The sequence below is a fragment of the Limulus polyphemus genome, unplaced genomic scaffold (assembly GCF_000517525.1).
Source record: "Limulus polyphemus unplaced genomic scaffold, Limulus_polyphemus-2.1.2 Scaffold280, whole genome shotgun sequence".
Taxonomy (NCBI): Eukaryota; Metazoa; Arthropoda; class Merostomata; order Xiphosura; family Limulidae; genus Limulus; species Limulus polyphemus.
In genome coordinates, this window is record NW_013665890.1 from 709,530 (window position 1) to 726,423 (window position 16,894).

General features: G+C 32.4%; 1 protein-coding gene across 1 annotated transcript in view; it reads right to left on the reverse strand.

Moving 5' to 3' along the window:
- Window positions 1-633: 633 nt before the first annotated feature.
- Window positions 634-16,894, reverse strand: part of LOC106457004 (disintegrin and metalloproteinase domain-containing protein 10-like) — a 38,863-nt gene continuing 22,602 nt past the window's right edge. Inside the window, exons 4-12 of the mRNA XM_022382820.1 lie at window positions 15,761-15,889; window positions 14,470-14,647; window positions 13,535-13,694; window positions 12,770-12,865; window positions 8,924-9,005; window positions 6,902-7,029; window positions 6,369-6,483; window positions 5,523-5,657; window positions 634-4,696 (exon numbers count right to left, since the gene is read on the reverse strand). Of these exons, the coding sequence (XP_022238528.1) occupies window positions 4,409-4,696; window positions 5,523-5,657; window positions 6,369-6,483; window positions 6,902-7,029; window positions 8,924-9,005; window positions 12,770-12,865; window positions 13,535-13,694; window positions 14,470-14,647; window positions 15,761-15,889 (1,311 nt within the window). The 3' untranslated portion in view covers window positions 634-4,408. The remainder of the gene's footprint in view (window positions 4,697-5,522; window positions 5,658-6,368; window positions 6,484-6,901; window positions 7,030-8,923; window positions 9,006-12,769; window positions 12,866-13,534; window positions 13,695-14,469; window positions 14,648-15,760; window positions 15,890-16,894) is intronic.

Here is a 16,894-nt window from a genome sequence, read left to right on the forward strand (position 1 = left end):
GTCTTTCGTCATACAAATCACAGTATATAAATCTATTTTTCAACAATATTTACAAAATTATTTCCAACTACATTGTATTGTAGCGTAGCTCCTTTAAGCTAAAAATTACACAAAACGTTTAAGTGGTATATTTCCTGTTTTGTAAAGATATGTCATTTAGTAGTGGATGGCATTAAATTGAGAAAACTGTTTAAAATGCCATTAATCAATGATTATGAAAACTTACTATTATAGTCAAAATCATTTAACAACGCAGGCGCACATGTATGATTTATGAAAAAACAGCTTATTGTACTACAAAACCTTTAGACAAATTCAACGAGCTTTCTTTTTTTAAGCACCTTCACTAGAGAAAAAAAGACAAGAAATACGTTTTGATATATTCAATATACTGTTCAATGAAGAATAATCACCTATCGATTTTTTCATGTACTAAATATAATAAAGTTTCATATTAACGTTTATATAATAATAAAAAAATCCAAACAGGTTTGATATTAACTTTTAAACATGAACCGGCGCAAAAATCCAAGAAGCACATCTAGCATGAGGATATTTTGTAGTTGTAGTTATCATGCTGTAAAATGTACAATTTTTACGCATGTTTAGTAACTCGCTTTAAAGTCTGCTGTCTATAAATGTTTAAGACAATTATGATTCAATTAGTAGATACTTTTTGCATAAATCTAATTCTAAAGTCATGTTTCTTAAATTTTAAATTACAAAGCACGCACGTTTATGAACTTCTCCAAAAACATACAGGAGCGCTTGATTCACTTGTAGCGTATTTATGACAGACACTCAAACATTCCACAGATATACATTTGTTCTGTTCTTGCTTTGAGTTAAGCATAATTATTGATCATTGTTATAAAAGAACCACTACAGGAGTGATATTAATAATTATCACAAAGTCATTATGCTGTAATACTTGGCAGAAACACTTTGGGATATTCTTTAGAAACGATTAAAGTAATTGTACGAAGTATTAGCCATTAACACAAGTCCTATAATCAGCAGGTGTATACGTTCGTTTTCTCAAAATTCAAGCAGTCAATCCAGTGCTGATCCTAGCAAACGCAAGGCCTACTGCAGCAGGGTATCAGACTACACAGTTCACTGATAGATTGCACACTAGCGGCGGACTTGACCACCAAGCTTTTTTTATAAGTAACTGTTTTAACAGGTTAAGTAACTGTAATATCAAAATTTTTAAAAAATCATAATTTACTTTTTTGTTTGAAATGGCACTAAACTCTAAGTAGTCGTTTGTCATACTTGTGTTTAACGACAGACTGTGTTTATAATAACATTCTGTAACAATAGTTGATCATTTATCTTGTTAACTTACATTTGCATACAGATTTTCAAAAAAAAAGTATCTCCACTATTCCACAAATGTAAAATATTAATTCTATATATATATAAAACAAAAATGATCAAGGCGTCTAATGGAAGTGATTCACACGATGAAAACCAGACGTGGCCACTAATGTAGAGAGGTTCTATTTTTGTTTATTCAATTACACTAACACTTTAACGTATCTACATAACAACATACCAAATACTGGAAAATGCAGTTACTAAAAATCATTAAAATATATAGAGATTTGTATTGTACAAATTTGCAAATACCGTGGAAATTTATTTTATCTGGACAAATTCAGTTCAGGATTTTTATACTATAGAGTCAATTCATCTAGTAAAATGATCAGTGTGAGTAACAACTCTGGTTGGAAAAAAAATCAAAGGTGCAATGGATCCTCAACCTCAACGATCATTGACAGTACTTTTAAGATTTCACTGAAACAGTTGAAAGTTATTTAAAAATATATTTAAAGATATTCGTTAAGAGCCAACGACTTTTGTTCGAATTTTGGAAAGGATTTTAATTGATTTTTGACAGAATAAAGCTCTCTTTATGTTATATTTTAAATCGATGTAATAGTCAATAACTACTCATAAAAATGTAGAATAACAACTTTTTCGTAAAACGCACAGCAATTAATGTTTTTCTCGCACGCACGCATAATAGCCTTTATTTTTACAAAAGCGAGCTTGACGTTTTATAGCTTTCTATTTAGTTGCAACTGTTAGTTCCCTCTTCAGCATGTTGTGGTTTTGCTTATTTTGCGCAGAGCCACAGAATGGGCTATCTGCGCTCTGTCCACCGCGAGGAATCGAGCCTCAGATGCTAACGGTGCAAGTCCGTCAACTTAACGCTGATCACCAGGGACAATTGGAATAAGAAACGTATCTCAGCACACGTCGTCAAAAATAACCAGTTGACTACAGTTCCGATTACACCTATAGTATTAAATCTAACAAAGAATATAAAATGAACGTTTAATAAATCCAGTGTTATCGTAAGCACCTTACAAGTTATTTCGTATTATTTTATTAAACAAACAAATAAATAACTAAAAATAGCTACACGATTTTGTAACATCTAGCTATATATATCACAGATACCGATAAACAAGTCACGCCAATAGTCATGGCCTGTGGTAAAGTTAAATAGGAAGTTCGCCACTAGGATGACTTTTCATTCTTGGCACATTTTTGCCTTTACTTTTGCATCTTTATTTTTTTTTCCAAGAGTGAACGATCTCTAAGATTTTAGTAAATCAGGCCAAAATCCTTGATTTCTGGTATTAAAATAAATTTTAAACAACGCTAATATATTATAAATGGGTAAAAAAAGTAAGTCAAATTTGCAGTTCTTCGTTAGTGTGTTCAAGTATTTGTTATAATATCGAAATTAAGTTACAAACAAAATAATATTATTTTAGGTTTAAACCATTTCACAGTCCTTAAAAAATGTCTATCAAAAGTGTAGTCATTTAAAGTGAAGCATAAGAGTAAGATTACTTCTAACATTTCAAGAAAATAAAAGTAGCTGTTAATATGACATTTTTCTAACGTTTGGCGGGTAAACTTTTTCGTAGAAGAACAGTCTGCTGTGGAAGGTTTTTGCAAATTGCTTTAGTTAATTAAGATTAAACTTTCACTCCATTATAGATTCATCATTTGTATTTCATTTTTCTCATATTTGTTAACAAAACTAAAAGTTACTATTTTTTAAACGATTTTAAAACAGCCAATAAAAATGCAATTTCATCATTTGCACAAAGCATTTAAATCACTTTGTCACGTGATCACTTGACGGGAAGCTTCTAATAGTTATCAAACTAGCGTCAGTAGGCTTAACACACCTACTTATAGAATGATCCTCGTAGAAAAGCGATAAGCAACAGATACGTTCAATTACCTTACCTGAAGTTATTAAAATTTAAATTCCTCATGAAATTGGTAAGGTTTGCTAAATATTTAGCGATGCACTTTTCACATCTTACTGGTTTTTTTTTCAAGAGACTTAAATTAATAAACCCGAAACCACTGAAATTGAAAAGCAATGTTTGGAAATTCGTCTAGTGTAAAAGATAAATTTTATCGTATGCACCAGACCTCTCTAATACTTTTAGAACATTTGCAATATCGAAATATGATAATATAGGAAGTTTTTGCTCAAAATTTTTATGCTGTATAAATGTGATTGTTTTTCACTTAAAATCCTTCCCTAAGTTTCCAAGAGAATAGAAACACCCCGTACTTTCACCGGGTAAAAAATATTCTTTAGAAGTCAAGCAATCCATAACGTCACCAGACATATATTGGTCTAGCACGTTACTATCTGTGATGAAACTTTGTAGAATGGACGGCAACTTTCTAAACGTCGTCCGCTACACTTGTATCTCTACAACAAGCAGTTGCCATTCATTCTACAAAGTTTCATCATGAATACTCTGCCTAAACAATCTATCAAAGAATACGTTACTATCTAAATTATAACTTTTTTTTTTCTAGTTAAGCAAATGTTATCTTATCTTAAGCTTCTAGTTTGTTAACCATTTTTTTACTTTACACAGTTTGTGTAATTTCAAAACCAAGTAGAACACGAGGCTTAGACGAAAGTAGAGTTCCTGTAATTCTGTACTTGACATTTCTTTTAAACAGTGGTTTTGGTTTTGTTTGTTTACTGAAAACAAATAGTCTTCCATTAGGTTATAGTTATAAGTGTCTTGTATTATATTTTTCCCAATTACTAACTCTACTGTTTTGCTGAAGACCATGAAAAAGATGTATAGCTTTAGAACAATAACCTATCTCACTATCAGTAGCGTTCACAAAACATATAAATATAATTTAGTTCGCTTGAAATATACATATATTCACCAGTGTATGATCTGTAAATATCGTTAGTCAATGCTTCATTCGCACCTAACACATTTTTGTCTCTCACTTCTTTTGTAATGAAAAAAAAGGTGAATGAATGTTTTGTTAAATTCACTATTCACCGCACTGCTTGAAACACTTCCCTTGTTAGTGGCAATCTGGGTCCCAGTGATCACACCCATCCCATACCGTGATTGGAAAATGGGCGGTCAAGAGGTCGAAAAGTCAAGCTAGTTTTGACAAAATTCGAAGTAACTGGCTCGGTAGAGCTTGTATGAGCTATAGTAGCTGGAAAACCTTGGTTTGAGACTACAGTCTGTGATTGGCTCTTTACCACAGTTGAATTTAAATCAGGACATATGATCGAATTGCTTCTTGCTGCTAGGTGGCTAGAAACTTCACTGTACTCTTTTCCTTTGCTTTTTCTTGAACTTTTCCCACAAACTCTCACTGACAAAACCTGAAAATAAATAGTTATAACTGATTACAAACTTTGTGTGAATATCATCTGTTTTGTTGAATAATTATTTGCCGTACACGGATGGGCGTCCGCAGAAATTATTCCAGGGAGAGGCAAAGTTTTCCGGGGGGGGGGGAGGCAAAGTGGTGTGAAATTGTGAATTGAATAAAAAATTTATATACATATCTTGCATGAATAAAGAAAGAATTATGTTTCTCATTTTCCGAGGGGGGGGGAAGCAAGTGCCCCATTCTCCCCCTCCCCCACGCGGACGCCCATGCTTATACATACATACTCCTAAAGGCAATTAGCTGGACAAAATGAAAGAATGGGGCATGTATTTAATTAAACACGGAATAATTAAAACGTACGTTGTTTCATAAGAAATAATACAGCGAAACAAAATATTTTTTAACTGAGAAAGTTGTCTAAGTAAAGGAACAACATCAGGTTGGGTGTTACTATTTCTTTTTACAAAATATCCATCACTATCCTCAGGGCTGGATACAGCATAAATATGACTGATAAACTAGAAGGCTGTGCAACTGAAAAAGTAGTTCCAGGTGGAGTGTGGTTAGGTTTAATTGCTTTTAGTATAAAATCTGTTTTTAAGAACAAAGTAAAGAAAAGAAAACTATTTAAAAAAGCTGCACATATGATTGTGTAAGACCAGTCATAATAAGTTGCCAAGAAAATGTTAACACTATATTCTTAATGCTAAATAATCTGCGCAGTATCACTCCATCCGATCTATAAAAGTCCTACGTGTATATTAATTCCTGACAAGGGTTTTAAACGTTAATATAAAATAAAAATAACATTTTACCATAAGCAAGACAGCACCAATTAAGCCCAGTAATACTCCCCACCAATGGGTCATCAGCCACTCTTTCAGAAGAGCAATGCTTTTACTGGACAGAAGAAGTCTGTGCAGTGTAGCTAATGGTCCGGACGGGTCCACCTGGTGACATACAACAAAATTAAGTTAAACTGTAAAATACATTCGGAGGTAGTAGCAAACACTTGATTATAATTAAACTAAGGAAAGAATGAGCGTGATGATAGTAAAATTCAGAATGTATTTGATTAACGTGATCCAATACTTTATGTTTTATAAACAGTACAACTCAGCTTATATTAGGATATTTCGTACAGTCAGCTGATTTTGATTTTAAAACATATATTATAAACTAACACAACTTGATAAAAACGAAAGCTGAGTTATACCAACGTTATGCCTGCATGTTTTGCTCCCAGTACAATTTTTAACGCATTCTGTGGTTAGTTCCGAAAAATATGCCGAGTAGTGTCTTAACGAAGACGCTTCATTCACAGTCAAGATGGTATATACCGTAAAGACCTCGTGAAAATATTATGTTGCTCCCATCCAACCAGAATTTTAAATAATTTATTTTTTAACAAAAAATATTTAGAAATAATCCTTTCTGAACTGCGCAATTGGTGATTCAGAACTTGAAATTAGTCTTTTAGAATTATACAATATGTGATGAACTGAATACTAACATAAAATCATATTAAAATAAAATAATATGTGTAAATAAAGACGTATATTTTCGAGGTAACATTTTACAAATTTTTGTAAGTTTGTGTAAACTGAAGTTCTAAAGATACGAAAATTTTCAATGTTTTATAATTAGTGATTACATCATACCTCTCTGCATCTTTGAAAAACATCACAATAGCCATTGTAGTTGTTGCACGGAGTACCGGGCTTAGCATAAAGATCGGGGACATCGTAAGGAGGAATGTTCCACTCGAAGGAAGATCTGAGTGAAATATAGCCTGTCAATTAATTTTCATATCCTAACTTAACAGTTAGTCGTTCTCATCATAGAGAGGTTGAAATATTAGATAGATGAGGTTATTGGAATGTTTGTAGGTTCACAATCTGACAAAAATCCCTATTAGTATCGATGGTAATTCACAACAAGAAGAGAGAACAAATACTTTTTTTTCTTGCTGCTTCTTAACACTCTGTCTGAGATGTTGGATTTAAAAATTAATTAAGTTTTACTGAAATACATTATAAGAAAAATATTGCACGAACCAGAAAAAAAAATCTTATTCACTGGCTGCAGCAAGTATATTTACTGTTCAGAATATACAAGAGTATATTAGAGTGCACAAGTGCAACTGTGTGAAAATAACATCAAAACTAAAAATATCGATTATAAATAAGCCTACTTGCAACTAGAACCATCACCAGGGTTTTGACAACACATCTCACAGGCTTTAGTAACAGGGTCACTGGGTCCCATTCGGCACTGGCAGGAGTGAAGACCGTAAGCCACACAGATCGAACCAGTGCACTCCTGTAACCCAACCAAATCTCAGATAAGAGAAGAGACTAAGTTTATAATACTAAGAAAATATAAAGCAAATTTATTCATTGTTATAAATTTTCAATTTTAATAGCAAGTTCACAGCTGAGCTAATCAGGTTTGGTTGTGGTTTCGATTTCTTTTCACAGCAGATTGCCACAATTTTTGGTTTTAGTCACACTGATTGTGGATAAATAGACTAAGTAATTTGAATATCTTGAAATTTACCCTTTCATGTAACATACAGAAAATATTTTAGTTGCAGTAAAAAAAGGGAACTGTAAACGAACTAAATCATGCCTAAGGAAAATACATCAACAACTTAACCAATGTTTTTCATATTTATTATAGATACAGTTGGATGTTTAAAAAAACTTAAAGTTATATATTCATTGGTGTAAGGATATAAATAAGTACATAAATATACATACGTATATAATGAAAAACGGCCATTGATACAGTTGAAAAGTGAGAATTTAAAAAATTCGGAATTCGTTATATAACCATGAACAGCGATTTTATCCTGTCGATGCCATATAATAAAAATCATACATCTGATGATCGGGCATGTGATCTGAAATCCAAGTGATTGTTTATGTTTCTATGGTATAAACAATATTCTTAGGTAAATCTCGCCTAATTTCTCACTTTCCACTAAATTACAGAGTTTAAAGTTCTCCAAGTTGCTCATAAACAATATTTAGACTTTACAGGAGACATATAAGTGTTTCACTTATGCGAAGAAATATCAAAAGAATGTATGTCGAAATCACAACCGGCTGTTGCGAATTGGTTACAAGTGTTTCAAGTTTCTTGTTTTTTGTAAAATGTGAAACCGATTCCAAAACAATAGTGCAGAAGCACTCAGATTCCTGGACGAACAAACCATCATTCACAACACAAGCTTACAACCGCTGTCAGTTGTTTCTGGATCGCTGCATTCGTTGAATACCAAGTCCGAGATTGAATCACTTGTTCGCAGCCGCAACTGGACTTGTATCAGTGTTGAGACAGTTAGAAACATACTTAACAAGGCCGACCTGCATGACAAATAAATACTCATTTAGGTGTATTCTGCTCACAACAAATCGCAAAACAGTTCGCCAATAATACGTTCAGTGAACTAAAAGCACGTATAGCACTGGAAAGAACCTTCAACCGAATCTAACACTATTTTCGTATAAGAACGTCACGCATGTGGTTGGGGTAAAAAAGCATTAGTAGACGCACCATATCTATATCCTGTGAAATGGTCTCATTCAAGCCCAAGAGTATGGAGTCCACAACCTACGACCACGTGTGCTGCCTAAACTGGTGTAAATGGCTCTTGCAACGCCCACCCCCACAACACTAAACTGATCGATCACCTTTTGAAGAAAAGGAGATTGACAAAATGGAGTAGCTTGCATGCTCATCGGACATCAATCTTATCGAGTACGTCAGGGATGCTTCTGTGTGGAAAAGCGCCGCATCTCGTCCAATCACTCCAGTCATTGAAAATACCATGAAAACAGCTCCGTCAAAGCAATGATAAAAAAATACCTAAGGTTTTTAAGTTTTTCTTCGTGGTGATTAAACCATCATACTAGTGTGAAATGTTATGAATCACAAAAAATGTGCAGCCATCTCCACCAAGCATTCATATAGGCCGAATGATCAATAACATGTATTTCAGATCACGTGACGCAATATCAGATGCCTGATTTGCATAAAAATGTACTGAAGGGATGATTGATGTCATTTTATAACGATGATTTTGTCTTGTTACAGCTAAAATTTATAAAATCCAAGTAGGGAAGTCGATATGATTAAAAACAATACGTTTATAAAAAGAAAAGCTTAATATATTTATATAAAATTCATCACATATCGTTACTTAACTTACCCCAAGATAACAGACGAATTCTTTGTTGCAAATGGTTTTGTTGGGTTTGTTAGTGGAAGGAGGGCACTTCGCACTAACTCCAGTGGTTCATGGTTAAGTTTTAATAGACTTTACGTTTAGCTATTAACCTACTGTATTCGCATTACACTGATCTCTAAATCTTAGTCAATTCGTATAAAAATTATTTCTACAGTAATTCGCATAAACAAATATACAGGCGATTGTACGAAAATTATAATATTTTCAAAACATTTCTTTTAATTAGATCCACTATATGTTCTAAAATTTAAATTTAAAAAAAACATTTCAAGTTACAAGAAGAATGCAATTAAGGTGTTCACTCACATTTCAGAAAAACATTTTTGATATTTTAGTTGTTGTTTTCTTAGCACAAAGCTACTCAATGGGCTATCTACACTCTGTCGACCGCGGGGAATCGAACCCCGGATTTTTTGCGTTGTAAGTCCGTAGGATTACCGCTTACCCGCAGCCGGAGATTTCTTTTAGCAACATGGAATATTTATTCGTTTCAAGATGAGTGTTAAACACTTCTGCCCCCCAGTGGCACAGCGGTATGTCTGCGGACTTACAACGCTAGAATCCGGGTTTCGATACCCGTGGTGGGCAGAGCACAGATAGCCCATTGAGTAGCTTTGTGCTTAGTTACAAACAAAAAAAAATTAAACACTTCTGTTGTTCAGTTGTGTGAAGTTATTAACTTCTTTTATATTATCATTATCCCATTAAGGTGACTTGTTAAAACAGTTTTCGTTGAGACATCAAACATGATGTTGAAATTTGAAACAAAAACAATAGATTATAAATGCTGGTTATTTGCATTAAATTTTTATCATTTAAGTATCTTGTATTTATGGCAACGTTACTCAGGTTATCCGCCATCGACCATAATTTTAAACTATTAAACAAAGGGAAAGCAACCAGTTAGCAGCAAGCACCCTACCGCCCACCATTCAGACTAAGGGACTGACTGTCAATCTCACAACGTACTCTGCTTAATCTGCGGAAAATATTTTGTGGTATCACACGGATTCGAGCCTGCGTTGTCAGCTCCGAAATCCAGTGTTCTGCCAAAAACAATAAACCATGCCCATACAGTATATTTAAGCGGCAAAAATAGTCATAACTATTTTTAAAAAAGAAAGCTACTTCAAAAGCTCGTGAGATAAAATTGGGTTGACAGCCGAAAATATCGTTAACAACTCGTTATACTTTTTAAAAGAAAGGGCATAAGAAAAGTATATTTTATTGGCCATGATCATTTCGGGGTCGATGTATAGTTTTGATCTAAATAGGTAACTTTCTTTCATAAGAAGTTAGTATTAATAACCCGTATTCAGACATAAAAAAGCTAATGTTGTTCCATAAGAAGTTAGTATTAATAACTTGTATTCAGATATAAAAAAAAGCTAATGTTCTTCCATAAGAAGTTAGTATTATAAACTGTATTCAGATATAAAGAAGCTAATGCTCTTCCATAAGAAGTTAGTATTAAGAACCTGTATTCAAATATAAAGAAGCCAATGCTCTTTCATATGAAGTTAGTGTTAATAACCTGTATTTAGATATAAAGAAGCTAATGTTCTTCCATAAGAAGTTAGTGTTAATAACCTGTATTCAGATATAAAAACGCTAATGTTCTTCCATAAGAAGTTAGTATTAATAACCTGTATTCAGATATAAAGACGCTAATGTTCTTCCATAAGAAGTTATTATTAATAACCTGTATTCAGATATAAAGAAGCTAATGTTCTTCCATAAGAAGTTAGTATTAAGAACCTGTATTCAGATATAAATAAGCTAATGTTCTTCCATAAGAAGTTAGTGTTAATAACCTTTATTTAGATATAAAGAAGCTAATGTTCTTCCATAAGAAGTTAGTGTTAATAACCTGTATTCAGATATAAAGACGCTAATGTTCTTCCATAAGAAGTTAGTATTAAGAACCTGTATTCAGATATAAAGAAGCTAATGTCTACATATTATTTTTTAATGTAGGGTGTTGATTATGCAGTTCTTGTCTCTCTGGTGTTTTTGGATGGTTGCTGTTGTTTAAAAAAGCTATAGAATTGACTACTTGCTCTTTGTCCAGAGTGGGGAAATGAATCTCAAATATTAGCGTTGTAAGGCCGGAACTTACTGCTGACCCACCGGGGGTGAGGGGAGGGACGACGTTTTTGAATGAAATTTTGAAACCACTGAAGAATATGAAACACGCAGTAAGAAACACAACACAAAACGTCAATAACTTACTTATGGCTATTCTGCCTAGGTCATCAGTTAGGCAAGATTGCCAACTCTGTCTAATAATTAGACTAATTGACTGGAATCGATATTTTTTTTTATGAATTGTATTTAAGTTTAGAAGGTTTAGAAGTGATAATTTATTATTTCAATAATTTATTTTTTAAAAGATGAGTTTTTACTTATTATTCTCATTGAGATAAAGGAAATAGGTTGTAATAATATATACAAAACACCAATCATTCAATGGGATAAAGTTGTAATAATATATATATACAAAACACCAATCATTCAAGGGGATAAGGTTATAATAATATATATACAAAACACCAATCATTCAATGGGATAAGGTTGTAATAATATATATATACAAAACACCAATCATTCAAGGTGATAAAATTGGAATAATATATACAAAACACCAATCATTCAATGGGATAAAGTTGTAATAATATATATATACAAAACACCAATCATTCAAGGGGATAAGGTTATAATAATATATATACAAAACACCAATCATTCAATGGGATAAAGTTGTAATAATATATATATACAAAACACCAATCATTCAAGGTGATAAAATTGGAATAATATATACAAAATACCAATCATTCAAGGGGATAAGGTTGTAATAATATATACAAAACACCAATCACTCAAGAGGATAAATTTGTAATAATATATACATACAAAACACCAATCATTCAAGGGGATAAGGTTGGAATAATATATACAAAATACCTATCATTCAAGGGGATAAGATTTTAATAGCATATACAAAACACCACTCATTCAAGGGGATAAGGTTGGAATAATATATACAAAACACCAATCATTCAAGAGGATAAGGTTGGAATAATATATACAAAATACCTATCATTCAAGGGGATAATATTTTAATAGCATATACAAAACACCACTCATTCAAGGGGATAAGGTTGGAATAATATATACAAAACACCAATCATTCAAGAGGATAAAGTTGTAATAATATATACAAAACACCTATCATTCAGGGGGATTAGGTTGTAATAATATATACAAAACAACAATCATTCAAGGGAATAAGGTTGTAATAATATATACAAAACAACAGTCATTTAAGGGGATAATATTGCAATAATATATACAACACACCAATTATTCAGGGGGATCATAAAGCTAATGCACAATTTTGGTACTTGATGTATGCCGGAATGATTATTATCTACAAAATGAAATATTTAGTCTTAATTGTAACTTATGCATACGTGGGCTCCACGGTCAGGTGAGAGACCCCGACGTTGCAAGGACTTTGTCCGGTTCTTTTGATCGAATATCAGAATTGTTTGTAACTGTTATGACATGCCCTCAGTTAAAAGTGCGAAGCGTGTTCAGCATGATCACGTATCGAACTTTGGACTCTCAAACCGCAGCTTTGCACGACTACTAAGCCACTCGGAAAAAGAGAGCTCGTGGAGAGTGGTCTGTGGAAAACATATTGAGAACCGTTGGCTAAATGTAAAACATAATGTAATTTTCTGTTATAGAATATATAGATGGTAATAACTGCATTTATATAAATACTGATAGCAAGGATATTCACAAAAACTGGCGCTTCTACAGCCATTGTCATCTCGGCACTTTTTTCCAATCTTCAAGTAACAGTCGTGGGTGCAACAAGGACCTTGACTAGGGCTAAAAAAACAACAAAAAACCGAAACTATTTACGTACATCGAAAAAAAATTAAAATACATTAAATACAAGAACTGCATCGTACATACTGAAATGCATGAATATATAAGCTCTGCAGCTCCAGAAAGTTGTATTAAGTATCTCTCAATTTTTCAGAAAAAAAAGGAAAATCTCAAAATAAATATGAAGAAGATCCAGTTAAGGTAACAAGTGAAAACATATGTAACCATTAAAACCTATACTATAAAAATGTTTAAAAGGAGATCGACGAAGTATCGAAAACAATACGTTTAACGACAGGTCCACTGTCTCAGAATAACCTCGTTGTACGTAATTATGACAATTTTTTAAAATAAAATATTTAGAATTAGGCCGAGAGATGGCGCTAGTTTTTACTAATTGATCTAATACTGGATAACTAGTTCACGTAAAAAAATAATTATGAGTTGGTAACTGATATTTCTCTTCTTTTTTTCTTTTTGCGTATGAGGCACTTATATTTAAATTACATGCAAATAAATTAAACTAATAATTACTAAATATTATACAGTGAAAGCAAATCATGTATCTTCCGTTTCTTTGAGCTTTTTTTTTTCGTGAGTTGAAATCCCGTAAATTAATTTTGTGGTTAATACGTTTAAACATTCTAAACTTCAGTACAATTTCTTTACCTGCACATTATGTTAGGACGAAGATGACAAGGGGGTTGGTCGTGAGGAGGATTAATCCTCATGGGAAAACAACATGGCTCCTGACAGTCTTCCTCCCACCCACAATCACATTCTTCGTTTGCTTCTACCACACCGTTTCCACAGATGGCGAGCTGGGGCTCTAATAACAGTTTCAAATAATCAAACTTCAATTAAATTTATTAGTTACCAAATTCAAAACTATTAAAACAGCACGATATAAATTCGTTTTTTTTACCAATAGGTGGCGACATCTATCTTTCCTGCTTCTGTTTCAAATACAGTTTTCTTTAAAGCGCTAAGTTTTGGAATATGTAATCTTTGACCCTACATTTTGCAAATATTTAGAAATAATTTTTATCATATGTTTTAACCCACTAATGAGATTTTATTTTTAAACTTTGCTTTTGGCCTAATCAATAATTAATAGATAAGTCAACTTTCAAGTGTAATCAACACGTGATATTATTTCTATTACATTTAAAATTTTCACCTAAGTGATGCATTTGGTTAACATAAAAAAATTTCGATTGTACAAAATTTTCATTTACACTGAAATAAACAAGCAATATTCTTGTATATTACAACAACAACAACAACATTTTTTGTCTTAAAAGTGTTGTAACTCAGGTGTGACGTTTCATTGGTAGTATCGATAGTTTAGTTATCTAAAACTGGAAGTAACGACAGACGCCTGCCTTTCGAATGCAAAGAAGAAAGAAAAAAAAAGAAGTCTAATGAATATTTAATTTTATTATTGCATACGTTCAATTATAAGTTTCAAAATGAGATACGTGTTCGTTTTCGTTCATTTGCTGAGAATATGACAAACATTACATAAACTTCTTAAACTGTGTAATAAGAAACTATTTAATAAACTACAGAAATGTATGGCCACCTATAGTAACAAAGCGTACCTGTAAAGCATCCTCTCATGGTTCTTGCTTTTGTATTTAACACAGCATTCATGCTATTAAGGCTACATGGTGAAAATTTGTTGTTATTTTTCTTGTCTCCAGCGGTTGCCCTAGCAAACATTATATAGTTCCCATAATTACCACCAGGAGTACAAAGATCGTTATTTTCTGGGTCATGCTGTCGAATGAACGAAAAACTAGTTATTGGAAGAAAAATGGATAGAATGTTTCATGAATAAACAGTTTTTTAGTTCAAAGAGACTAGTACAAAAATGTCTCAATGGTACCTTGGCATTCAGCTTATCCTTTACATAATAATTTCTCACCGCATGACTTAGACAACTACATGGTTCCAAAATCATTATTTTATTCCTAGCATCTATTGTTTTAAAAGTGGATACTATAGCATACTTATATTTTTTAGTACACATGAGGATTATGCCTCTTTTATACCACTCCTATCTTTTAAAACTAAATATTTAGGTAACACATTCGATCTAATTTCACTAAAATGAAAACTTTTACACCATTAATGCAGCGCTCTATTTGTAATTTAACAAACAATTCTATGTCTGTTATTGGAGACTTCTGAAGACTGCATCTGTCTTGGAAGTTTTAGAATCTACTTGAAGTTTCTTTTAAATAATTTTATGACCGATTCTTTAACTGAAAAAAAATAAAAATGAATAGATAAAATTTGAAAGTATTTCACTGATAATTTGTTTCCGGTAAATACAACTAAAACAAATTAATTAAATTACTGACTTACCATGATGTCTTTTTTTAGTCTCGACGATTGTTTTTAGTCATAAAAATATTAATTTTTAAAACGATTAGCTGAACTGAAGAAAACTTCCTCGGCATAGATACGATTCATTTACAATCATTGTTGCTGAATAGCGAACTTTAAACTTAGTTGCGTTTGGATAAATATAACTAAAGTAGATGGCGTTAAGTTAATTTTGAACAGTTATTATGAATTAAACAAATGATTACAACGATGTAAATATATATATATACGTATCTTTAAACTATCAGTTGACAAAATTCTACGTCAGTGTCCTTATAACTGTCGAGTTGCTGGACCGATTGTCACCATACCTAGCATGTACCCCTAAGCTATCCCGTTGGGGCCCCTATGTTTTCTCCTTGCGTTGTGCGGTTACGTCAGCAAGTATATATATATATATATATATATATATTTATTTATTTATAGCGATGAGAACTAATACAACTTGTGTGATCACATAAGATAAATCTTTTTGAATACCGTTACAAATATTGTACTTACAGGAGATCCAAAGTTATGACCTATTTCATGCGCTAAAGTAACATGAGATACAACTGGCGGGACGTGTTTTCCATAGTTCAGGAGGGTAACGATTCCGGTGTTCAGACTTTTCAGGCTTCCACGATAATGCTGTCAAATAAGTGAAGAAGTCGAAGTAACTGAGATCGTTATATAGCTATATGAATAGATTACTATACAGAATTAAATTATTATACTCGTAACACGTAAGACCATGTTACTAATGGTCTCCTATTTCTAAACAATAGTTGAAAAAACATTCGTTAATAGAATTCAGTTTCGGAAATTCACATCCAGTTCTAATCTTTATAATCCCGAATGAACATGTTCATTTAACCCATTATTATCATTATTTTATAAACTATGTAAATCTTGCAACTGAAATACTCTTATTATATGACATAATTTCATTAGCCAGTGTAAAGTTAAGTGCTCAATTAGTCTTTCAGCCTATCATAATAAACACAGGAAGAAAACAAATTAACTGAATCATTATCCAGTATTGTTTAACGAGCCCATTATGTTTAATTTCTTGTGGAAATAGAAGAGACTAAAATTAGATGATGATGGCCAACGATAACAGGCCAATCCTAATGCAAATGTTCAAAATACTTTGATATCAGGAACAAAACTCAAATCATCTGAACGTTCACAGCAAGCGATGTACTCAGACTTCTATAAAATATAGCCTGACTCTACTGTATAATTTGGTATACACAAGACAAGAACATCAACGACCATGGCTAACATTCCTTTCCAATTAATGGTTGGTAACATGTCAATAAGAGAGGTTGGTGAGGGCAATTACTAACAGGAGAAAACAACGGTACAGCATTTGGTTCGAATAGATATCGTAATTAACCAAGTCTGGTTCATTTAAATTAGAAAAAAAAATAGATGAGATATAGTTTCAAGACAATCAAAAACGGATTAGTAATATTTGTTGGGGGCTTCTGCTCACAAAATCTCTAGAAAATTAAATGTCAGTCATATAGGTTACAGAAAATTAAATCTGCGGTTCAGTATGTGTTCCAGAATGTCGGATTTAATAAAAATAAAAAGTTACTACATGTATATTGAAGAGACAAAATGAGTTAGGAAGATTTACGAGAATAT